Source organism: Garra rufa, chromosome 8 (genome assembly GCF_049309525.1).
Source record: "Garra rufa chromosome 8, GarRuf1.0, whole genome shotgun sequence".
Lineage (NCBI taxonomy): Eukaryota > Metazoa > Chordata > Actinopteri > Cypriniformes > Cyprinidae > Garra > Garra rufa.
In genome coordinates, this window is record NC_133368.1 from 23,402,991 (window position 1) to 23,424,482 (window position 21,492).

The following is a 21,492-nucleotide window of genomic DNA, read 5'->3' on the forward strand; positions in this document are numbered from 1 at the left end:
GGGAGATGAACGACTCTCCAAAGCCTGAAAGTGACAGACTCCAACTCCACGCCTAATAAAACCAGAACAAAGACAGCCAGCAGCCAGAGCAAACAGCACACACGGCGAGACAGTCAGCAGAGCAGACACACACACACACACACACACACACACACACACACACACACACACACACACACACACACACACACACACACACACACACACACACACACACACACACACACACACACACTTTAACTTCATAAGTCACTGAAGCAGCTACGTAGAAAACAAATATCATTTCCTCTGCAACAATTTTAGAGGAAGAACCATATGTCATGTTTCACTAAAGGGAAAAAAACCCTCATTATTCCAGACAGCTATGATATTAATGGTCCACGGCTTTGTGTCCCACACTGAGATCCTCTTGGGAATGTTTTTATTGTTCTCTGAGCTCTGGGGGAAGTTGCTCTTTTGTGCTGTTTGAGGTTCAGCTCCCTCCTCCAAATTTAAACCTGGGCCGTCTCATGTGAAAAGACAGAAACTGTCCTCAGATCAGCGTGGAAGGAATTTTAAAAACGCAGCCCTGCTGCTCATGTACAAAAAGCACAGCGGTATGTTATGGATTAAAGAGATGAGAAACCATTTACACACTCAATCAACCCAATGAAGGTAAACAAGACTATTTATCATAACTCGCTTCAACCTTCATGGGAAGGAACACAGCCGTGCTGTGAGGTTTGTACATTAAGATCTATGAAACCGTTCTAGCACTAGGATTTTTTTTAAAATAAGAATGGTTATATTTACCTATTAAGATTTTGCTTACATCTACATTGTAAAAAAAAAAAAATATATATATATATATATATATGACCACATTACATTACAGAATTTTAACTCATACCAAAACACTACTAAAATACAAAAAATACCATAACTGTACTAAAATTGTGTTTATTCCCCCCAAATATGAGGATTATTTGTTCCTTTTTGTCACTCGACCATGATTGTTTTGGTAGTGACAATTTTATGGGATAACACCCAAAAAATCCTGAAATTTAGATACTTTTGAACCTAGCTCAAAGATGCTAATTAGCACATGGTTAGATATCACAGTTTGGAACATTTGTACACATATAAAAACTAAATGTTATGGAATAACTCTCAAAAAAGTGTGCTTAATTGCAGAAACAAAGGTGTTTGGTAGTGACATTCCTTAAAGTTACACACAGATTTTTCAGACTTTTAAACACATTTTACTGAGAATAAATTGATTGTAGGATGGTGGTGCGGTTTATGACATTTTGATTAAAAAATATGAGGTAAAAATTTGTTTTTAAACACGAGCAGATGAATAATTCACAATAAGATCAATTAAAATAGATAGAGTCAGCTGTAAGATAAATAGTGGCATAATAACTGAACATATTAGACACATTAGGATTAGTTAAATATGGTCACATTTTTATTTCTACACTGGTTTTTGTGACAACAAAACATGGCATTTGAAATAGTCAAAGCAGAATAATTCAAAATATACTTAATTTGTTAATTAATTAGTGCTTTTATGTGATGCAGGTCCATATTCTTAAAGCACTGGCATGCAGCAATCAAGCTTCCATTTAGAAAACTAGAACACATCCCGCATCCTCTCATTGCTGTGCTCACCCTGTGTGACAGAATCTGGGAGCAGAGCCACAGGACTTTCCCACATAGAGACTTCTAATGCTCAGTGTGTGAGCCTCAATTTGCTCTATACAAATCCAGTGAGGTAGCATACGTTAATTCCACAGCTTTAGCTGCTAAATGCTGTTTTGCAATCCCGTCTGTTTCTCTGTCCTATTTAGCACGTCATTAGTAAGCAGTCATCACAAGTGGTACTAGTACTCCATTGACAGACCTTTCTGACACAGCAACTTCCTGTGCACGCAGTTCCTCCACCAGAGGCTGACTGGCCGTCTCCATCTGAATCCACCAAAGAGATAAGGTTTTGCTGATTTGCATAGTCGAGTTAGTTAGCCTCTGCTGATAGAGGCCATAACTACACCATTTAGTTGTAAACGCATCAAGTCATTATGTCCAAGTCACAGACATTTCATTATATTATTGTAGATTATTCATCAGTGTCCAGCTGTGTTTGAAGGGAGCCTACAAGTGTGAAATTGGCTTATATTACAGCTCCAGACAGTCACTAGTGAGTGATCTTCTTCTTCGTGGTGCATTAACCAATCAGCCAAGCCATGATGTAATTTTTCCTGTGGCTCCAGGCTGATTAGTCACTGATCAGTCATGAAAACATCTGTGAGCCCATCAGCAAAGATGGCAAATCACATTCACCTAGTGAATCTCGCAACATCCTGCCACTGAGATGAATGTGAATGCTAGCTGCTCCTGCATGAGATTAATGGAAACATCCATCTGACTGTATTAATATTCCAGTGTGGATGATGTCTCCTTTGTCTCAATGATTTGTAGTGCTGTTCATCACCGAACAGGTTTTCATGATTGAGGATCACAATGGTAACAGTCCCGTGAGAAATGGGACCAACAGGATCACAGAATCCCAGATCCTGGAAGTGGGTGCTGCTGAGCTGTGGGATTGTCTTTGGGCAAACACTGCATTACTGTGATTGGTCGGCAGCTCTACGTTACAAACCATCCCTTCACAGCAAGATGTGCACTCCTACAAGACAGAATCACATTTTGTAAGTGAATAAATCGGTAGGATGTTGCTATGTATTAAATTGTTTGTCCACTGAAAATGACAATTCTATCATTAATTACTCACCCTCATGTCAGTCCAAACCCAAAAGACATTCATTCATCTTCTGAACACAAGTTAAGATATTTTTAATGAAAGCCGAGAGCTTTCTGACCCTACATAGACAGCAACACAACTACGTTCAAAGCCCAGAAAGGTAATAAGGACATAGTCAAGGGAAGAGAAGAAATTGTTGAATAAAGTCGTTATTTTTGTTTTCTTTTCACACAAAAAGTATCCTCGTAGCTTCATAACATTACGGTTGAACCACTGATGTCACATGGACTATTTTAACAATGTCCTTAGTTCCTTTCTGGGTCTTGAACATGTCAGTTGTGTTGATGTCTATGGCAGGGTCAGAAAGCTTTCGAATGTCATCAAAAATATCTTAATTTTGTTCCGAAGATGAACAAAGGTCTTACGGGTTTGGAACGACATGAGGGTGAGTAATTAATGACAGAATTTTCATTTTTGGGTGAACTAACCCTTAAAGTATAGTGTGTATGTGGATACTCACATGGTGTGTGTTTTTGTGATGTCTACAGCCAGCTAACTGGCATTCTTCATGCTTTGCACATCTTTTGGTAACAAATTTTGTCTTTCCATGATGGTTAAAGTGGTGTATTGTCATACAATATTGGGTATCTATAAATAAAGAAACAGGCTGTTAGGAATTTAAAAGAATATTGCTGTACAAAGTGCCTGAACAGCTCAATCGAACAATTCTGTTTAAATCTCGAGACAACTATGAAGATCTAAGAGCGGTGGGTTTGTGTTTAGTAAACTCACTCTGAGGACACCACACATCTTCTGCCCAGCGGTTACAGCTGTAGTTGTCTGATGCCTGTTCGCATGTAAAGCACTTGAAACTATTGGGATACGGAGTAGCTGTACAGACATGAACACTGCATTTTAGTATTGCTTTAAAGTCAATGAAAGTTATGGTAAAACTTGATTATAACATTCATTAATAATTTCAACAAACATGATTACATTTTTGCTTAACAGATCATTGGTTAACGGGATAGTTCACCCAAAAATGAAAATTCTGTTATTAATTACTCACCCTCATGCTGTTCCAAAGCTGTAAGACCTTTGTTTGTCTTTAAAACACAAATTAAGATATTTAATTGAAATCCAAGACCCTGCATAGACAGCAACGCAACTGACATGTTCAAGGCCCGGAAAGGTAGTAAGGACATCAATAAAATAGTTCATGTGACATTAATGGTTCAACTGCAATTTTATGAAGCTACGAAAATGCTACAAAAAACTAAAATAACTTCATTCAACAATTCTCCTCCTCCACATTACCTAGCGTCATTGTGGAGAGTACCATGACACGTGTTATTTACATGCAGATCAAAGCACAAAATGGCGCTAGGGTGACGCAGAGGAGAAGAACTTTTGAATAAAGTCTTTTTAGTTACTTTTTTTAAACCGCTCATGTACCATAGACTGTTTTGTCAATGTTTTTGGTACCTTTCTGGACCTTGAACGTGGTAGGACTCTTGCTGTCTATTGAGGATAAGAGAGCTCTCGGATTTCATCAAAAATATCTTTTTTCTGTTCCAAAGTCGAACAAAAGTCTTACAGGTTTGCAACGACATGAGGGTGAGTAATTAATGACAGAATTTTCATTTTTGGCTGAACTATTCCTTTAATGTACAATATGAGTGGTAAAGGAGGTCTTTTTTTTTAAAGCTGCATTTATTTGCTCATAAATACAATAAAAACAGTAATATTGTAAAATATTATCCAAATTTAAAATATCTTTTCTAATTTAATATATGTTTTCAAATGTAATTTATTCCTGTGATAGCACAACGTCTAGGTTACGAAGGTAACCCTCGTTCCCTGAAGGAGGGAACGGAGACGTTACATATGGGAACTCGCTTGAGAGTTCAATCATCTCTGAGCCTTATTCAAAAGGCCAATGAAAATTGGCGAGTGGCATTTGCATGCCAAGCCACTCCCCGTACATATGGGTATATAAGATGGCGGCATGCAGCCAGGTATTCATGTTTTTGCTGAGGAGCCGGATCGAGCTGGCGTCAGCGTGACGCCAGGGTCGTGGCAGGGGATATAACGTCTCCGTTCCCTCCTTCAGGGAACGAGGGTTACCTTCGTAACCTAGACGTTCCCCTTCAGTCGTTTCACTACGACGTTACATATGGGAACAGACCCTATGGAACAGGCCACGACCCTGACGCCGCGTTACGCACAACCCCATGTGCTGACAGGCGGACGTGTCAGCAGATGGAAATTGTAACGTAACCTTCCCAATGCCCTGGGGGCCAGTAGAGGGGGCCCCACAGGGATGCCAGATGTACTGAAGCATGGGTTGGGGGGCGGAGCACATGAGATCTTCACATGTGGAAATGAGAATAATTCAATATATCCATAAAGCTTCTTAGGGATACATGAGGGAAACAGCGATCTTCTCCGCTGGAAATATTGAAAAATATAGCCACAACCTGCGGGGTGAAGGAGACCCAGGCAAGATCACGGTCAGGGACTACTCCGCATCTAGGCCTGACTGCGGGGCATGGAGGACCCAGGGTTCGCCGGAGGGAACATTCTGGAAAAATGGAGCACGGATCCACATGGGAATGGCGCAGCAAGCCGACACCAGCCATCCTCCCGCTCACCTGAAGTTTTTATGTTAAGACACGGGAGGATACGGCCTCTGCGCGGAGGTTGTAGAACCTAGCGAAGGTATAAGGTGTCGCCCAGCCCGCAGCTCTACAGATATCTGCTAGTGAGGCGCCATGAGCCAACGCATAGGATGAGGCAACACTCCTAGTGGAGTGACACCCCCCAATGGGCCAACCTCTGTTTGGAGACAGCATTCCCTTTCTGCTGACCTCCAAAGCAGACAAAGAGCTGCTCGGTGCGTCTGAAGTGCCGAGTATGGTCTACGTATATGCGCAGAGCACGAACAGGGCACAGCAGCGCAGAAGCTGGGTCTGCCTCCTCCGGGGGCAGAGCTTGCAGGTTCACCACCTGATCGCGGAAGGGCGTGGTGGGAACCTTGGGCACATAACTGGGCCGGGGTCTCAGGATGACGTGAGAATCTCCGGGCCCGAACTCAAGGCATGTTTCGTTGACAGAGAAGGCTTGTAGGTCCCCTACCCTCTTGATGGAGGCCAGTGCAGTCAGGAGCACTGTCTTAAGTGACAGGAATTTCAGCTCAACTGATACAAGTGGCTCAAATGGGGCCTCCCGTAGGCCGCGGAGGGCGACGGAGAGATCCCAAGATGGTACGAGGTGCGGTCTGGGAGGGTTAATCCTCCTTGCACCTCGCAGGAACCTCACAATGAGTTGGTGCTTACCCAGGGATGTTCCATCTATTGCATCATGATACGCTGCAATGGCAGCAATGTACACTTTGAGAGTCGAAGGGGACAGCCTGTGCTCCAACATCTCTTGCAGGAAGGAAAGCACTACTGCAATCGTGCATCTCTGTGGGTCCTCTCCTCGAGAGGAACACCAGTCAACGAACAGACCCCACCTCAGTGCGTAAGCCTGCCTCGTAGAGGGAGCTCGGGACTGAGTGATGGTATTTCTCACGGCCTGGGGAAGGCCGGCCAGGTCTGACACGTCCCGTACAGGAGCCAGACGTGCAGGTTCCACAGGTCGTGGCGTGGGTGCCAAATTGTGCCCATCCCCTGAGAAAGAAGGTCCTTCCTCAAGGGGATCTTGCAGGGAGGGGCTGCCGCAAGGGAAATAAGTTCTGGAAACCAGGTCCGGGTGGGCCAGTGTGGCGGAACCAGCAAGACCTTCTCCTCATCCTCCCTGATCTTGCACAGGGTCTGTGCAAGGAGGCTCACTGAAGGAAAGGCGTACTTGAGCCCCGGAGGCCAGCTGTGTGTCAGCGCGTCTCTGCCGAGGGAAGCCTCGGTCAGGGAGTAAAAGAGCTGGCAGTGGGAGGACTCGGGGGAGGCGAACAGATCTGAGCCTGGCCGAAATGACTCCAAATCAGCTGGACTGTCTCGGGGTGGAGTTGCCATTCTCCAGGGTGGATGGACTGCCGTGAGAGCTGATCCGCTGCACGGTTGAGTTCCCCTGGTATGTGAATGGCACGTAGCGATTTCAGCCACGTTTGACTCCAAAGGAGCAGACGGCGGGCGAGTTGTGACATGCGAGGAGAGCGGAGACCGCCCTGGCGATTGATATACGCCACAGTCGCTGTGCTGTCGGTTCAAACAAGCACGTGCTTCTGACGCAACGTTGATCAGAAGCGACGAAGGGCCAGAAGCACAGCCAACAACTAGAGGCAATTGATGTGCTACTGCAGTCGAGGTCCTGTCCAAGAGCCCGATGCTGCTTGCCCGTTGCATACAGCACCCCAACCCATGGTGGAGGCATCCGTGTAAACCACGATATGCCTGGACACCTGCCCCAGAGGCACCCCGGCCCGAAGGAAGGCAGGGTCTGACCACGGGCTGAATAGGCGGCGACACTGCGGGGAAACGCCAATCCGGAGTGTGCCACAGTGCCATGCCCGTCTCGGGACTCGATCGTGTAACCAGCGCTGAAGCGGTCTCATATGAAGCAAGCCCAGCAGCGTAACCGCGGCCGCAGCTGCCATATGCCCCAGGAGCCTCTGAAATGTTTTGAGAGGGACCGATGTCTTGTGTCTGAATAAGTCCAGACACTTCAGCACTGACTGCGCGCGCTCGTTGGTGAGGCGGGCTGTCATATTGATCGAGTCCAGCTCCACACCGAGAAAAGAGATCCTCGGCACTGGGGAGAGTTTGCTCTTCTCTCGGTTGACCTGAAGGCCCAGATGGCTGAGGTGCTGAAGCACCATGTCCCTCTGTTCGCATAACAGGTCTCGCGAGTGAGCTATGAGAAGCCAGTCGTCGAGATAGTTGAGGATGCGAAAGCCCGACTGCCAAAGAGGGGTCAGGGCTGCCTCCGCAACTTTCGTGAAGACGCGGGGAGAGAGGGACAGGCCAAATGGAAGCACTTTGTACTGATACGCTCGACCTTCGAAGGCAAACCGTAGAAAGGGTCTCTGACGAGGAAGGACCGAGATGTGAAAGTAGGGCTGGGCGATATGGCAAAAATGTAATCTCGAAAATTTTTTCCCATATTGAACGATAACGATATATATTTCGATATCAGCTGTTGATGTTGCCAGCTTTAAAATAGTATCCCCACAATGACTAAAGCCACAAAAATTAAAGGGTTCATTAAATTACATTTTAAAGTATAGTTTATTAACAAAAACAGATTACAGATTTGGCCTTAAAAATTAAAACAACTTACTAAAATAAATTAAAAAATAAAAGTTGTGACAGAGTATGGTAAATGAGAGTAAATGTACAAAATGTAAACATAAAATTATTGTAAAAACATAATTTGTAACACAATTATTTATTTATTATTAACACAATTGTTTATTTTCTCTATTATAGGTTGAGCGATTTAAATTAGAGGCAACCACTGCATTTTGAAACAATCTACAGTATAAATAACAAAAAATTACGACACAGTTCTTTCTTAATAGTATTAAGTGCAGACAATTCAGCCATAATCAAAGTAGGCTACACTCTAAATATTCAAAGTGCAAATAGAGACCGAATATTTCAAGCATGATACAGAGCTATAGACATACACAACCTATTATAGCCTGCCTAGATATGTCATGTAGCCTAATTTGCGTTCATTGGAGAGTGACTCTCTAAACAAGGGGGATTAAAATTGCTTTTGAATGCGCGTGCGTGTTTTGCTTTCGGTTTCAGTTTTAACAATCGCGCCAAACTCTCAGCTGAACTGAGAGTCACTTTTCAGATAGTCAAACCACTTATATAATGGAATTCGTGCTACCTTTTTTGTCGACAATTTCAACATCTTTGGATAATAACTCGAGGTTAGATTTACTTTTGTCGCTGCTTCGTCCTGGTGTTAAGTTTGCTTTGCAAAGTGTGGTAGGAAATTAACTTTGTACTTTGACGTGCACACGCACGCTGCTTGCTGATTGGCTGTTGTCGCATATTTCGCTGTGTGATTGGCTCTTAGATTAATCCATATCGAGCAAAAAATGTCTAGAGCTTATCATCGTTATTAACATAAATTTTATCGCGATTCGATATGATATCGTTTATCGGCCCAGCCCTACGTGAAAGTATGCGTCCTTCAGGTCGATGGCTGCAAACCAATCCTGGGAACAAATGCATGTTAACATGCGCTTCGTCGTGAGCATCTTGAACGGCAGCCTGAGAAGGGACCGATTCAGGGCTCTGAGATCCAGGATGGGTCTTAACCCACTGCTCTTTTTGGGCACGATGAAGTAGGGACTGTAGAACCCTGACTTCATCTCGGCTGGAGGGACAGGCTCGATCGCATCCTTTGCCAGTAGGACTGCGACCTCCACATGCAGGACAGCGGCATGCGTGTCCGAATGGACAGTAGTGAACAGGACGCCTTTGTACCTGGGCGGACACCTGGCGAACTGAATCGCATAGCCGAGATGTACCGTCCGTATCAACCACCGCGAGGGGCTGGGAAGCTGAAGCCAGGCTCCCAGCCAAGTCGCCAGGGGTATCAAGGGAACGTTGACCGAAGTGACCATGGTGGGGCAGCCGCTGGCGATATGAGGCTCCGAGTCCGGTTCCGAGAAGTGTAAGTGCTGCTCGAAAGGGGAACTCGGGGCCGGAACCCCAGAGGTGAGGAAGATTGCTCTTTTTTTGAAATTGTGGGTACCGCTGACCCGTGGGTCGGCGGCGGTATTTGAATACACAGTGGCTCCCAGCCCTCCACCGGGAGCGGGGGCGCTGATGTAATTGTCCCCCGAAGAGCAATCTCCATCACCTCCGGTTTGCCCGCGTCAGGGACGTTTCGCAGATCTTTTGCGTGTGTTCTTGGCCGATCCCTGAGACGCGGGCGGCGCCGCTCTCCTGCGGCCAGCACTGCGCCGGGCTGCCAGCCTGGCATCGTGGGCCTCAGCAGGTGTAAGAGCTGATTTCTTGGGGGCCGCGGGGAGGTGGAGGCTGGGCCATCGGGATGGTAGCTTCGCAGCAGGGCAAGATGTGTTTGATGGCCTCCGTCTGCTTCTGGACTGCCGAGAACTGCTGGGCAAAGTCGTGAGACGTGAGAAATTGCTCTTTCAGTCCCGGTCTGCCCAGGGAGGAAACCGCAGCACATTGTGCACTCAATGGGGCTTGCTCGCTGGAGTGCAGGAGGCTTAAATGGCCGTGAAAATGGCCGCCCGCAGGATCCCGCTGGTGGCTGCCAAAACACTCTTTTAGGTACTTGCTCTTTTCGATCGGCAGCACGCCAGCAGGAGAGCAAACTCACAGGAACGTCTTTTTTTTTGTAGCGGCTCGAGCATGAAGGCTCTGAAGCAAAAATCTGAATGACTGGCTGCATGCCGCCATCTTATATACCCATATGTATGGGGGAGTGGCTTGGCATGCAAATGCCACTCGCCAATTTTCATTGGCCTTTTGAATAAGGCTCAGAGATGATTGGACTCTCAAGCGAGTTCCCATATGTAACGTCGTAGTGAAACGACTGAAGGGGAACTGTTTTTTCCGAAGCCATTACTTCAGTCATAAGTGTCGCATGATCCTTTAGATATCAAACACACTGATTTTCATCATTATCATCAGTTCAAAAGAACAACATTTATTTGAAATATTTTTTTGTTATATTATAAATGTTTTTACATGCACTTTTGACCAATTTAATGCATTCTTTATGAATAAAAGTATTCATTGACCCCAAATGTTTGTTTATAAGTGTACATACAACAAAATTAACTGGAATAAACAACCTCACCTTCTACAGCAGGCATGACATTGTAGAAGTCAATGCTGTCACTTGTCACCAAATCAACAAGAAGCTGGACGAAAACAGTGACTAAGGCCAGATCTGCTGCCATGTTTAAAACACTGATAGTGACTCCTAAAATAAACAGTTGAAGATAAAGTTAAAGTCTCCAATAATCTGACTTCCACTTGTCCCAATATATTTTTCTCATCCACTTCAATATTATAATTATTGGCATGGACTGGGCACGCACACACGCACACGCACACGCGCGCACGCGCGCACGCGCACACGCACACATACACACGCACACACGCACACACACACACACACACACACACACACACAACACAGTAACATTATAACAAGGTGTCATTGGTTAACATTAGTTAATCTATTAACATGAACAAACAATAAACAATACATTTATTACACTATTTATTAATCTTTGTTAATGTTCAGTGCATAGTTCAGTGCGTTAAACAAACGCAACTTGTGATTTTAATAATGCATTAGTAAATTCTGAAATTAGCTAAGAATAATAAATGCTGTAGAAGTATTGTTCATTCCTAGTTCATGTTAAAGGGTTAGTTCACCCAAATGAAAATGAAAATTCTGTTTTAAATTATTCACCCTCCTGTTGTTCCAAACCTGTAAGACCTTCGTTCATCTTCGGAACACAAATTTCGATTTTTCTGATGAAATCCGAGAGGCTACGGGTTTGGAACAACATGAGGGTGAGTAATTATTGACAGAACTTTAATTTTTGGGTGAACTAACCCCTTAACTAATGTAGTTAACCAATGAACCTTATTGTAAAGTGCTACCGAAAATTCTAACATTGATGCCTACAGCAATAATACAACCTACCTATTCATTCATATCAATCATAATCTCTTTTAACAGAATAATGACAAGGCACAAAAGCCTGGATAACAGCACAGAATTATAGGTGATGGATGGATGAACACATTAGTCCTTTTAATTACAGCAAAGGCTCATGCTCTGAAGAAGTACAACCTATGAATTCTAATCATCCAAACAGCATTCATCTCATGCATTATTCAAATTATGAATGTGCTGGATTCACTAATATGTCCATTTGCATAAAGCCCTCTGGTACTTCAGTTGAAAGTACCTACAATTTTTTTTATACAGGAAACCAAAATCCAGCATAAGGCCTTATAACTGATGACAAGGAACTGACAACAAGGGACTAAAGCCTCCATCCACGACTTCCTGAATCCGCCCCCATATTAGAAATGTCTTGCACCTGCCCATGGCATTTAAAGAAGCAGTAAGGCACGGTGACCTCAAAGGTTAATGATTAAGGCCGAACACATTCTCTGAGGACATTAACATGCTCTAGTGCTTGTTTCCATCAGTGTTCAGTTACAGAGCATTGACAATCTCACGGTGTTTGATGGACGTTAGTCTAGTGTGTAACTTATTTCCTGTCTGAATAAACGTGAGAGTTAAAAAGATTCACAATCTGGAAAATAAATAAGTTTAAATATCACTCTTCTGAAGTACTTAAATCAAGCACTAAGCAACAGTACTCAGAAATCCACAGGCTCTACTTCATCTCTAGACAGCATATGGTTTAAAAGCAAACAGATGAGTGTCATTAATCTTGTGGCAGTGACAATCTACTCCGAAGGGTCTCTAGCAGGGTAAAGAGAGATCACACATATATAATGACTGACAGCACAACAGCAATCAGCTCCACTGACCCAGAGGTTAAAATGCACACAGGGGCCTGCAGTCTAAAGCCCTTCAGCTCCTAACGTAAGTGCTCTTAGGTCACAAACCAGCCAGGGCACACGTAGGGACTTAAAAGCAGTTCATTAAGAGTGAAGAGCATAAAATGGCCATTTGCATGCATCTTTATATTGGCATATTTATGCTGAATACAAAACCACACAAACATGCACTCATTCTGACATAAACAAAGGTTGCATTCTGAAACATGGTGAGATTTTAGATCAAAACCGTAGTCTAGTTTGATATTTAAATGCATTCTTTTAAAGTAAATGTGATGTAAATGAGCTCTAGAGGCTAGTGCTGTCTGACTGGTTTGAGAACTTCAGAGGCCTGTTGGATTTCTTAAGTGATCTGTGAAGCCACCTGAATAACCAAGACTTTTAAAAGTAACTTCTTCATTTGTGAGAATCTACCAGCTAATTAATATTTAGAATTTACAGAAACTGATGCCTTAATAACTTTTTAAAACTAAATTTGCTTAAAAAAAAAAGGCAGGATGTACTATTAAGATAGCCTACTTGTCAAATATCAAATGATATAACGTAAAAATAACAATTAGACAAAACATACATGAATTTGAAATTTAAACTATACAATAAAACAAAGACTTACCTTTTGTTTGTATGGAAAGCTTATAGATTTAACATGCCAGGCATACAGTCTCCCTGAGGAAATGTGCAGAGGCTCCTGTCTTGCCTGAGACTTTCAAAGGAAAAGGAAAGAGAAAGCTTAGAAGTCATTTTCCCATTTCAGCTCTCTCTCACAACAACAGAAAAAAAGAAACCACCGACCCCAAGCTGCTGACAACCCCCAATTCTGATTGGACGGCAGGTGCATTGTGGGGGTGGAGCTTCTGGCCATTGTGTGAAGTCGACAGTGTGGTGTCAAGCCAGTCTAGCCCATGTAATTAGCATTCGCACAAACACACTTAGCACACACCCCATCCCCATAACCTCTGGAACACCCACAACACGACACTCTTCTAGATTAACTGTACTTTCCTCAATGCACTACATAATTGAATCGTGCATTGATTTTTGCTAAAGCTCTAGAAATCAATACTAAAACCCACTAAAGATATGAGGTGCTTGATGGTCTTTGAGGGGGGTTGCACAGTCAATTGCTTTATTACTTTATAATACAGTTGAAGTCAAAAGTTTACATACACCTTGCAGAATCTGCAAAATGTTAATTATTTTACCAAAATAAGAGGGATCATACAAAATTTATGTTATTTTTTATTTAGTACTGACCTGAATAAGATATTTCACATAAAAGACGTTTACATAGTCCACATGAGAAAATAATTGTTTACATATACTTGATTCTTAATACAGTGTTGTTACCTGAATGATCCACAGCAATGTTTTTTATGTAGTGATACAAAGGATCCATGGATGTTGAAGGTTCTTCATTGAACCATCAATCCTAATAAAGAACCTTTATTTTTAAGAGTGTAGTTGTTCATGAGTCCCTTGTTTGTCGTGAACAGTTGCCTTTTCACATATTTGAACCCTTTCCAACAATGACTGTGATTTGAGATCCATCTTTTCACACAGAGGACAACTGTGGGACTCATATGCAACTATTACAGAAGGTTCAAATGCTCACTGATGCTTAACAAGGAAAAACCATGCATTAAGAGCCAGGGGTGTAAACTTTTGAACAGAATGAAGATGTGTACATTTTTCTTATTTTGCCTAAATATCAGATTTTTTTCATTTAGTACTGCCCTTCATTTAGTACCTGAAGCTACAAAAGATACTTGCATGTTTCTCAGAAGACAAAATAAGTTAAATTTACCCTGATCTTCAAATTCAAAAAAGTTTTCACCCCCGGCTCTTAATGCATGGTTTTACATGAAAATGCTGAAGAGCCAAAGAACTTGAGGGACCTCAAGGATTTTTCTGAAGAACAGTGAGTAGTTTAACTGTTCCAGACAAACAAAGGACTCATGAACAACTATTACAAAACAACAACAAAGAAATTAATTCAGGTAACAACACAGTATTAAAAATCAATTGTATATAAACTTTTGAACAGGGTCATTTTTATAAATTCAACTATCATTTTCTTTTGTGGACTATATATAAACATCTTTGATGTGAAATATCTTATTCAGGTCAGTACTAAATATTAAACATTTTGTATGATCTCTCTTATTTTGGTAAAATAAGTAACACCCACATATTGCTAATATGGACGCAGCGCCTGAAATTAGTTCCCAGCTAGGTTAGCATTTGCACATGTGCTGCATGATATTACTGCGCCTGCTTCGGCCATATTACGGCAGCAAACTTCCTTGACTATTACGCCGGAATGGGAGTGTAGTTCCTAATCTTATCGGCCTAGAAAATTGCATCTTTACATTTTCTGCCAGTCTTAGTACACAATATAACTACAGAAGAGTCAAGTTTAGGATTCTAATAGGATTCAATGATCTATGCTAAGCTATGCTAAAACTGATATCGCCAGAACAGGAGAACAGCTGAATGGATTTCAAAACGGTAAAACTCAACTTATTATCTCGGGGGGAGTTGGAGAATGAGCCTAATTTCCAAAAAAAGTGGAGTGTTCCTTTAAGCTTTTGACATCTGTTTATCACCATGTTTAAACCTTCTGTCATGCATTTGGATGGTGAGGAAAATAACCTGTTGAATTTGAGCCAGGACTGCTAACACATGGAAAAATTATTTCTGTCCTTTTTTTATTATGCAGGTCGTTTAGGCTTTAGTTCCTCAATGGGAATTTACCTACCGTGATGTACTTTGGATGAATTACAAATTAAGTTATATCCAATGTAAATGTAATTTAATAAGATTGATTGAATTATATACTGTTTAATGTTTGCATCACAAGTAAATCTACAGTTTGACCTATAACTGCGTGCAGCAGCAATACTTAGCAGTACAGTATGTGTTATTCCTCTGGAGAGCTGCCATTGAGAGGTGAGATCAGCAGCGAGTAAAGTGAGGAAAAGAATGCTGACAAATCACATCTAAACCACAGTAACAGGAAATACAGGAGGCTTTTGTGTCACTGCTGACTCTCTCATGCAATATGCTGGATAAAAATAATTTTAAGTACTTAGTGAAATATATTATGGCCTTCTGACAGTCCCCATAAAAAGCTGCATGTGGAATATCAATGAAACATGATACAGCATTGCTCATATGATATCTTGAGTTCTAGCTGTCCCTCACGGCTGTCACAGTAAATATACAGCTGTGAAATCTTCACGTCTTGTGTAAATATCACACCAAGATGAGTTTTAGTGCATCCTTTGAGCTTTATACAAGCCTGATGTGCTGACAGGGCTAGAATTACAGGAATGTTCCCAGACTAACCACCAGAGCTTTTAAAATCCCTTAAATTAATGGTGGATTAGCCTTTGAATATCCAAATAAAAGAGTGGTGATATTCTCAAATACATTCCTGAATATTTCAACACTGCCTTTTGGCCATAAACAGTTTGGTATTTCACATTTAAGTCTTTCAGTGAAGGTTTAACACTTTAAGCTTTATGTCATGGCACTATTTCTATAAAAATAAAAAATGGTTCTTTAAACACATTTTAGTGCAAAATGCAAATCACCCACTGTCTCGCCTCCAGGGAAACCGACTGACTGTTTCAAAACAAAGAGGCTCAACAGGATTTGAAAGGAACAAATCAAGGACAAATTGTCGTGACTTCAGGGTTTTCGTTTAGTTAGTCTTAGAACAAGTTAATTCACTGTTTTTCAGGAGCCAGAAAATAAATAAAATCTGTAATATTTACAAGTTTAAAAAATTGCTTTGAATGGAGATATACATTTTTAATATGACCTTTCTTAAACTGACATTGTAAAATCTTTTCAAAAATATAATTTGCAGGATTGCATGGTTCATACCAAAACAAGCTGTAGGCTACAGTATACACTACCAATCAAAAGTTTTTATTATGTTGAAAACAGCGGAGTAGAATTTTCTGTTTTTTTTTTTTTTGATGAATAGAAAGTTCAGAAGAACAGCATTTATCTGAAATAGAAATCTTTTGAAACATTATAAATGTCTTCACCATCACTTTTGATCAATTTAAAGAATCCTTGCTAAATAAAAGTATTAATTTCAACCATTTATTAAAAAAAAATATTGTCACACTAAAGACTAAGTAATGATGCTAAACATTTAGCTCACAGCAATCAAATACATTTTTTAAAACATATTTTCTAATAGAAAACAGTTAGTTTAAATAGTAAAAGTATTTCAAAATTTTACAGTTTTTGCTGTACTTTGGATCAAATAAAAATATCCTTGGTGAGCAGAAGAGACTTCTTTAAAAAAACATTAAAAATCTTACTGTTCAAATACTTTTGACTGGTAGTGTATGTCCAGGAACACTATATTGCTCTGTCAGCTCTTTTACTGGAAGAAGATGTTGACAGATTTACTACTTTGTTTTGAAACCAGCAGATTTCTCTCTTTTTGACAGAGAAAAACAGGACACATGATGTGCTCTTCTATAGGTGTTGATAGTCCCGCCCTTCTCAAGAGCCGGAGGGCTTTTCTGATGGCCTGAGGGCCAGTGGATCCATTTCATTATATTATACAGTGCTCTATTTTAGCTTCTTTGAGGTTACAGTTAAAAAAAAGAGGGATGTAAAGAAACTGGGGAAGAAAAAAAAGAGACCTAAAAAGGCAATAGATGTCACTTGAAATCTAATCTTAAATGATGCACCAGAAATCATTTAGTAGCTTTTTGTCCTGTGAATGGCATGATTTAATGCTCCTCAACAACGTTCTCGTAAATGTGATCCTAAGTCTAGCCATTTAAAACAATTTGTCTGAACATGGATGTAAAAAAAAAAACAAAAAAAACATTCCCACAGTTCACTTTGGAGGCACCTGCATAGGTACGACCCAGATCCTGACCATTCAAGTGAAAAACACTTAAACCCACATGTCACGTCTCTTGAAATATGTCAGAACTAAGAGCTTAGCATGAATTAGAAAAATAAGCACCATGGTTCCAGGACACTTCCATCAAATGAAAGATTCAAGGAATCAAATTTCTGTCAGAATATGGGTAGAAACTGACTTCAAAGTCATATTTATAAGACCTCCATGTTGCTCAGTACACAGTAACACTGGCAGAATTTCAAGTACGACACACTCAAGTGTATATTTACCAAGCTCATGAATCACCAAAGCATAGCAACACTGAAAGAACAATACAAACATTCAATTTCTGTTACCTGAGATTTCCTGTTGGGATCCTCAAATGGGTAAAACACTTCCTCTTTCTCTTCAAAACCACTTTTCTCATTAAGACACTGATAAAAGCTGATAAAAAAAGGAAAGAACAGTGGAGTAACCACACAAATAAAGTCCATCCAGACTGCTTACTTGACAAACATCTTCATTTCCTCTCTGAGTCTGAACTGAAGCATCTAGGAATTGTCCTACACTATCTCACCACATTTATATCTCCTTTGTCTTACATTTGTCAATGACTGGTTGGGTATGTTGTGAGCCCACCTTCACAGGAAGACAGACTGTCATAAACACACCAGGTCAAGGATATAAACTCAAGGGGGCTTTGTGTGACTCCTTTTATTGCTCATTTGTGATTGGTGCCTTTCCCACTCATTTATCAATGCTGACCAAGTCAGCACACAGACATGTAGGTTGTAAAACACAAAGGCCCTCAGGACAATACACCACAACTCAAAAAAAGAGGCTATTAGTACTCTGGTGGACTTACAGACATTTTTAATGAAAAACTATATATGCTTCAGAGAATTTAAGTAATATTTTAATGTAAAATCTAGCTCACTAACTGCATTAGAACTCAAATAAAACAAAACAACAAAAATAAAAAGAAAAGAAAAAATGAAAGGGCCTTCTAAAATAATTACTGCTGAGAAGAAAACAAAGAAAATGAGCAGATCGTGTTGATTTAGTTATTCCGGTCTATATTTGTTCCAGGGAGGGATGTAGACTACAAAAAGCTTAAAACTGTAAATCTATTACTGACTTGCATAATCTTTTCCATCCACACAAAAACATCAGACGGGCAATTGTTCACTGTTATATAAAACTGCCATGTAAAGATTCCATTATGTCCTTCAGGCTATGTCATGTGGATAACGGAGGTGACGTACAGTAATAAATTCAGTATAATGCCTTTCTGTTACCCGATCAGGTCTAGTCGTGCCTAAGTAAGATTTGTGTGGAAAATCCCTGAGGTGTGTATTTATGTCTATGTGAAGATGAAGGTCACGGTAAGTTAGGATAAAAACGGAGCTTGCAGTGGATAATTTTCACTTGTGTCATTGCATTTCATCTGAACTGAGAACAGCAGGGAAGACGCTCTAGTTGTTGCACATTTAGTGAATATTTTAGGTTTAAGTCAATTTATGCTTGGTGTCCTGATTACAAAAAGCCACTGAGCATTTTCACCACTGCTGTCCTGGAAAAAAAAAAGATACAGACCAGTCACTAGTTTGCCATTAAACAAGCAATTATAGGCTTTCCACCTAAATCTAAACAATTGAAAAATCTGTAATCAGTCAATTATACAGTTGAAGTCAAAAGTTTACATACACCTTGGAGAATCTGCAAAATGTTACTTATTTTACCTAAATAAGAGGGATCATACAAAATGTGTTATTTTTTTAATAAGATATTTCACTTATAAGATGTTTACATATAGTCCATAAGAGAAAATAGTAGTTGAATTTATAAAAATGACCCTGTTCAAAAGTTTACATACACTTGATTCTTAATACTGTGTTGTTACCTGAATGATCCACAGCTGTTTTTTTTTTTTCAGTGATAGTTGTTTATGAGTACCTTTCTTGTCCTGAACAGTTAAACTGCCCGCTGTCCTTCAGAAAAATCCTTCAGGTTCTTTGGTTTTTCAGCATTTGTGTATTTGAACCCTTTCTAACAATGACTGTGTGATTTTGAGATCCTTCTTTTCACAATGAGGACAACTGATGCAACTATTACAGAAGGTTCAAACACTCACTGATGCTTCAGAAGAAAAAATGATGCATTAAGAACTGGGGGTGTAAACTTTTTGAATTTGAAGTTCAGGGTAAATGTAACTTATTTTGTCTTCTGGGAAACACGGGTATCTTCTGTAGCTTCTGAAGGGCAGTACTAAATGAAGAAAATATGATATATAGACAAGATAAAAAAAAAAAGTACACATTCAAAAGTTTACACCCCTGGCTCTTAATGCATATTTTTTCCTTCTGAGTGTTGAACCTTCTGTAATAGTCACATATGAGTCCCTCATACAGTCATGGTTGGAAAGGGTTCAAATACATAAAAATGCTCAAAAACCAAATAATTTGTGGGACATGTAGGATATTTCTGAAGGACAGCAGCAGTTTAACTGTTCTGGGCAAACAAGGGACTCATGAACAGCTATCACTAAACAAACACGAAAAAAAAAACAGCTGGGGATCATTCAGGTAACAATACAGTATTAGGAATCACCTTTGAACAGGGTAATTTTTATAAATTCAACCATTATTTTCTCTTGTGGACTATATGTTAACATCTCTAATGTGAAATATCTTATTCAGGTCAGTACTAGAAAAAATAACGCATTTTGTATGATCCCTCTTATTTTGTTAAAATAATGAACATTTTTGAGATTCAGCAAGGTGTATGTAAACTTTTGACTTCAAATGATTATATACATTTCAATCAATTATGTATACATTTACAACATTTAAAACGTGGCAACTTCTCCCAAAAACTGCTATTTATGAAAAATACTCTTGTCCTTGATCATCCATTCAGGATATTGCTTTTGTGAAAACTTCCTTGTGTGACAACTAGCTGTGACCTGCAGTTCAGTTTACTTAAAAAATAATTAATAACTTAACAAATCTATAAACCTCTAATGATTATAAAAAATGTCAATTTAATATTTAACATCTGGCTTATATTTAAACAAAGGCAAATTCCTTTATAATGAAAGGATGTCTTTTCAAGTCATTTTTTTTTAAATAAACAAATTCACAGCTTCTGATATCTGACATAATCTACTCCTCAAAAGTTTGGAGTCGGTAAGATGCTGTAAATGATCAGAGGAGCGAGCCGCAGCATTTGGCACCTGCACTGAACCGGGAAAAGGGTTTTAGAAAGAAAAGCTGAACGTCTCCTTCCAAAGCAATTTTAAGGGCTCAACGGCCACCCTGGTAAAATTACACGTGTCTCATATTTCGCGTTAAATTTCTTTGTGGGCCCTTTCCCATGTATTGATTACTTTTTGGTACGTGACACCTAAAAGCAGCTTAGAAAGTCTTTAAGAAATTCTGAGAATGTCCATTTGGAGTCTTAACCTATTCTAGCTGACCTAGCCCTTCATTAGTCCATCCAAGTTAAAATTAGGGTCTTTCTAAAGGAATACTCTCTCAAAAGAGAAGCAAATTGGTCTTCAGTCCCAAAGGCAAATTGGTCTTCAGTCACAGTTACTATTGTGTTCAAGATTTCAGAACTGCCATCTGCTTCCATAATTAGCATAATCTTCACTTTAAGAAGAATTTAATGCAATCTCATGCTAACCAGTGCATAACAAGTGTGTATAGCTTATCTGAGCATACAGAAGCAGACGTTTTCCTTCCCAAGGTTCATATGTTGAGAAAGGAACCCTTGAGTGTCAGCCTCTCTCATTACATGGGGGTGAGAGACCAGGGTCTGTTTAATTGGCCAACTGATTACAGTGCATACGCTCTTTCGCTCCCCCGTTCTCCTGCAGACTCTCAGAAACCTTCCTGTTCTCTGGCCTGCAGGTTCAGAGAGATCAGAGCCCCGCAACAAGGGCTTCCTTTGTGTGCTTTACTGGGCTGGGAAATGGAGATGAGTTTGTCCATTTGCCTCTGAGGCCACAGCGAGGGCTGGATGGGGCCCTGGGAGAAACGCGGGCTCAGGTATCACTAACGGCAGGTGAAGCATATGGCTCTGAACTGATATCTAACTTAACGAGATCTAGAAAAATCCAGCATGACTTTAGTGCTGTGATGTTCTGCAAATCATTTGCCTCACACTAAAGCCAAGACGTTCTTACAGGGATAGTTGACCCAAAAATGAAAATTCTGTCATGAATTACTCATCGTCATGTTGTTCCAAACCTGTAAGGCTTTCGTTCATCTTTGGAACACAAATTAAGATATTTTTGATGGAATCTGAGAACTTGTTGA

At 40.6% G+C, this 21,492-nt stretch overlaps 1 protein-coding gene across 1 annotated transcript; it reads right to left on the minus strand.

The window, feature by feature from the left end:
- Positions 1 to 1,427: 1,427 nt before the first annotated feature.
- Positions 1,428 to 13,026, minus strand: lypd6b (LY6/PLAUR domain containing 6B). Its single transcript, XM_073846320.1, has 5 exons — positions 12,905 to 13,026; positions 10,538 to 10,663; positions 3,536 to 3,634; positions 3,264 to 3,391; positions 1,428 to 2,668 (listed from the first exon to the last, which is right to left on the minus strand). The coding sequence occupies exons 2-5, from the start codon at positions 10,638 to 10,640 to the stop codon at positions 2,498 to 2,500; spliced, it is 501 nt and encodes a 166-aa protein (XP_073702421.1). The 5' UTR covers positions 10,641 to 10,663; positions 12,905 to 13,026; the 3' UTR covers positions 1,428 to 2,497.
- Between the last annotated feature and the right edge of the window lie 8,466 nt (positions 13,027 to 21,492).

Excerpts from the sequence above, each read along its gene's own strand:
- lypd6b (XM_073846320.1), bottom strand. The coding sequence starts at position 10,640 with ATGGCAGCAGATCTGGCCTTAGTCACTGTTTTCGTCCAGCTTCTTGTT. Across the intron at positions 3,635-10,537 it reads TGTCATGCCTGCTGTAGAAG|CTACTCCGTATCCCAATAGT; the intron begins GTGAGGTTGTTT and ends ATGTCTGTACAG. Across the intron at positions 3,392-3,535 it reads AGATGTGTGGTGTCCTCAGA|ATACCCAATATTGTATGACA; the intron begins GTGAGTTTACTA and ends CTTTATTTATAG.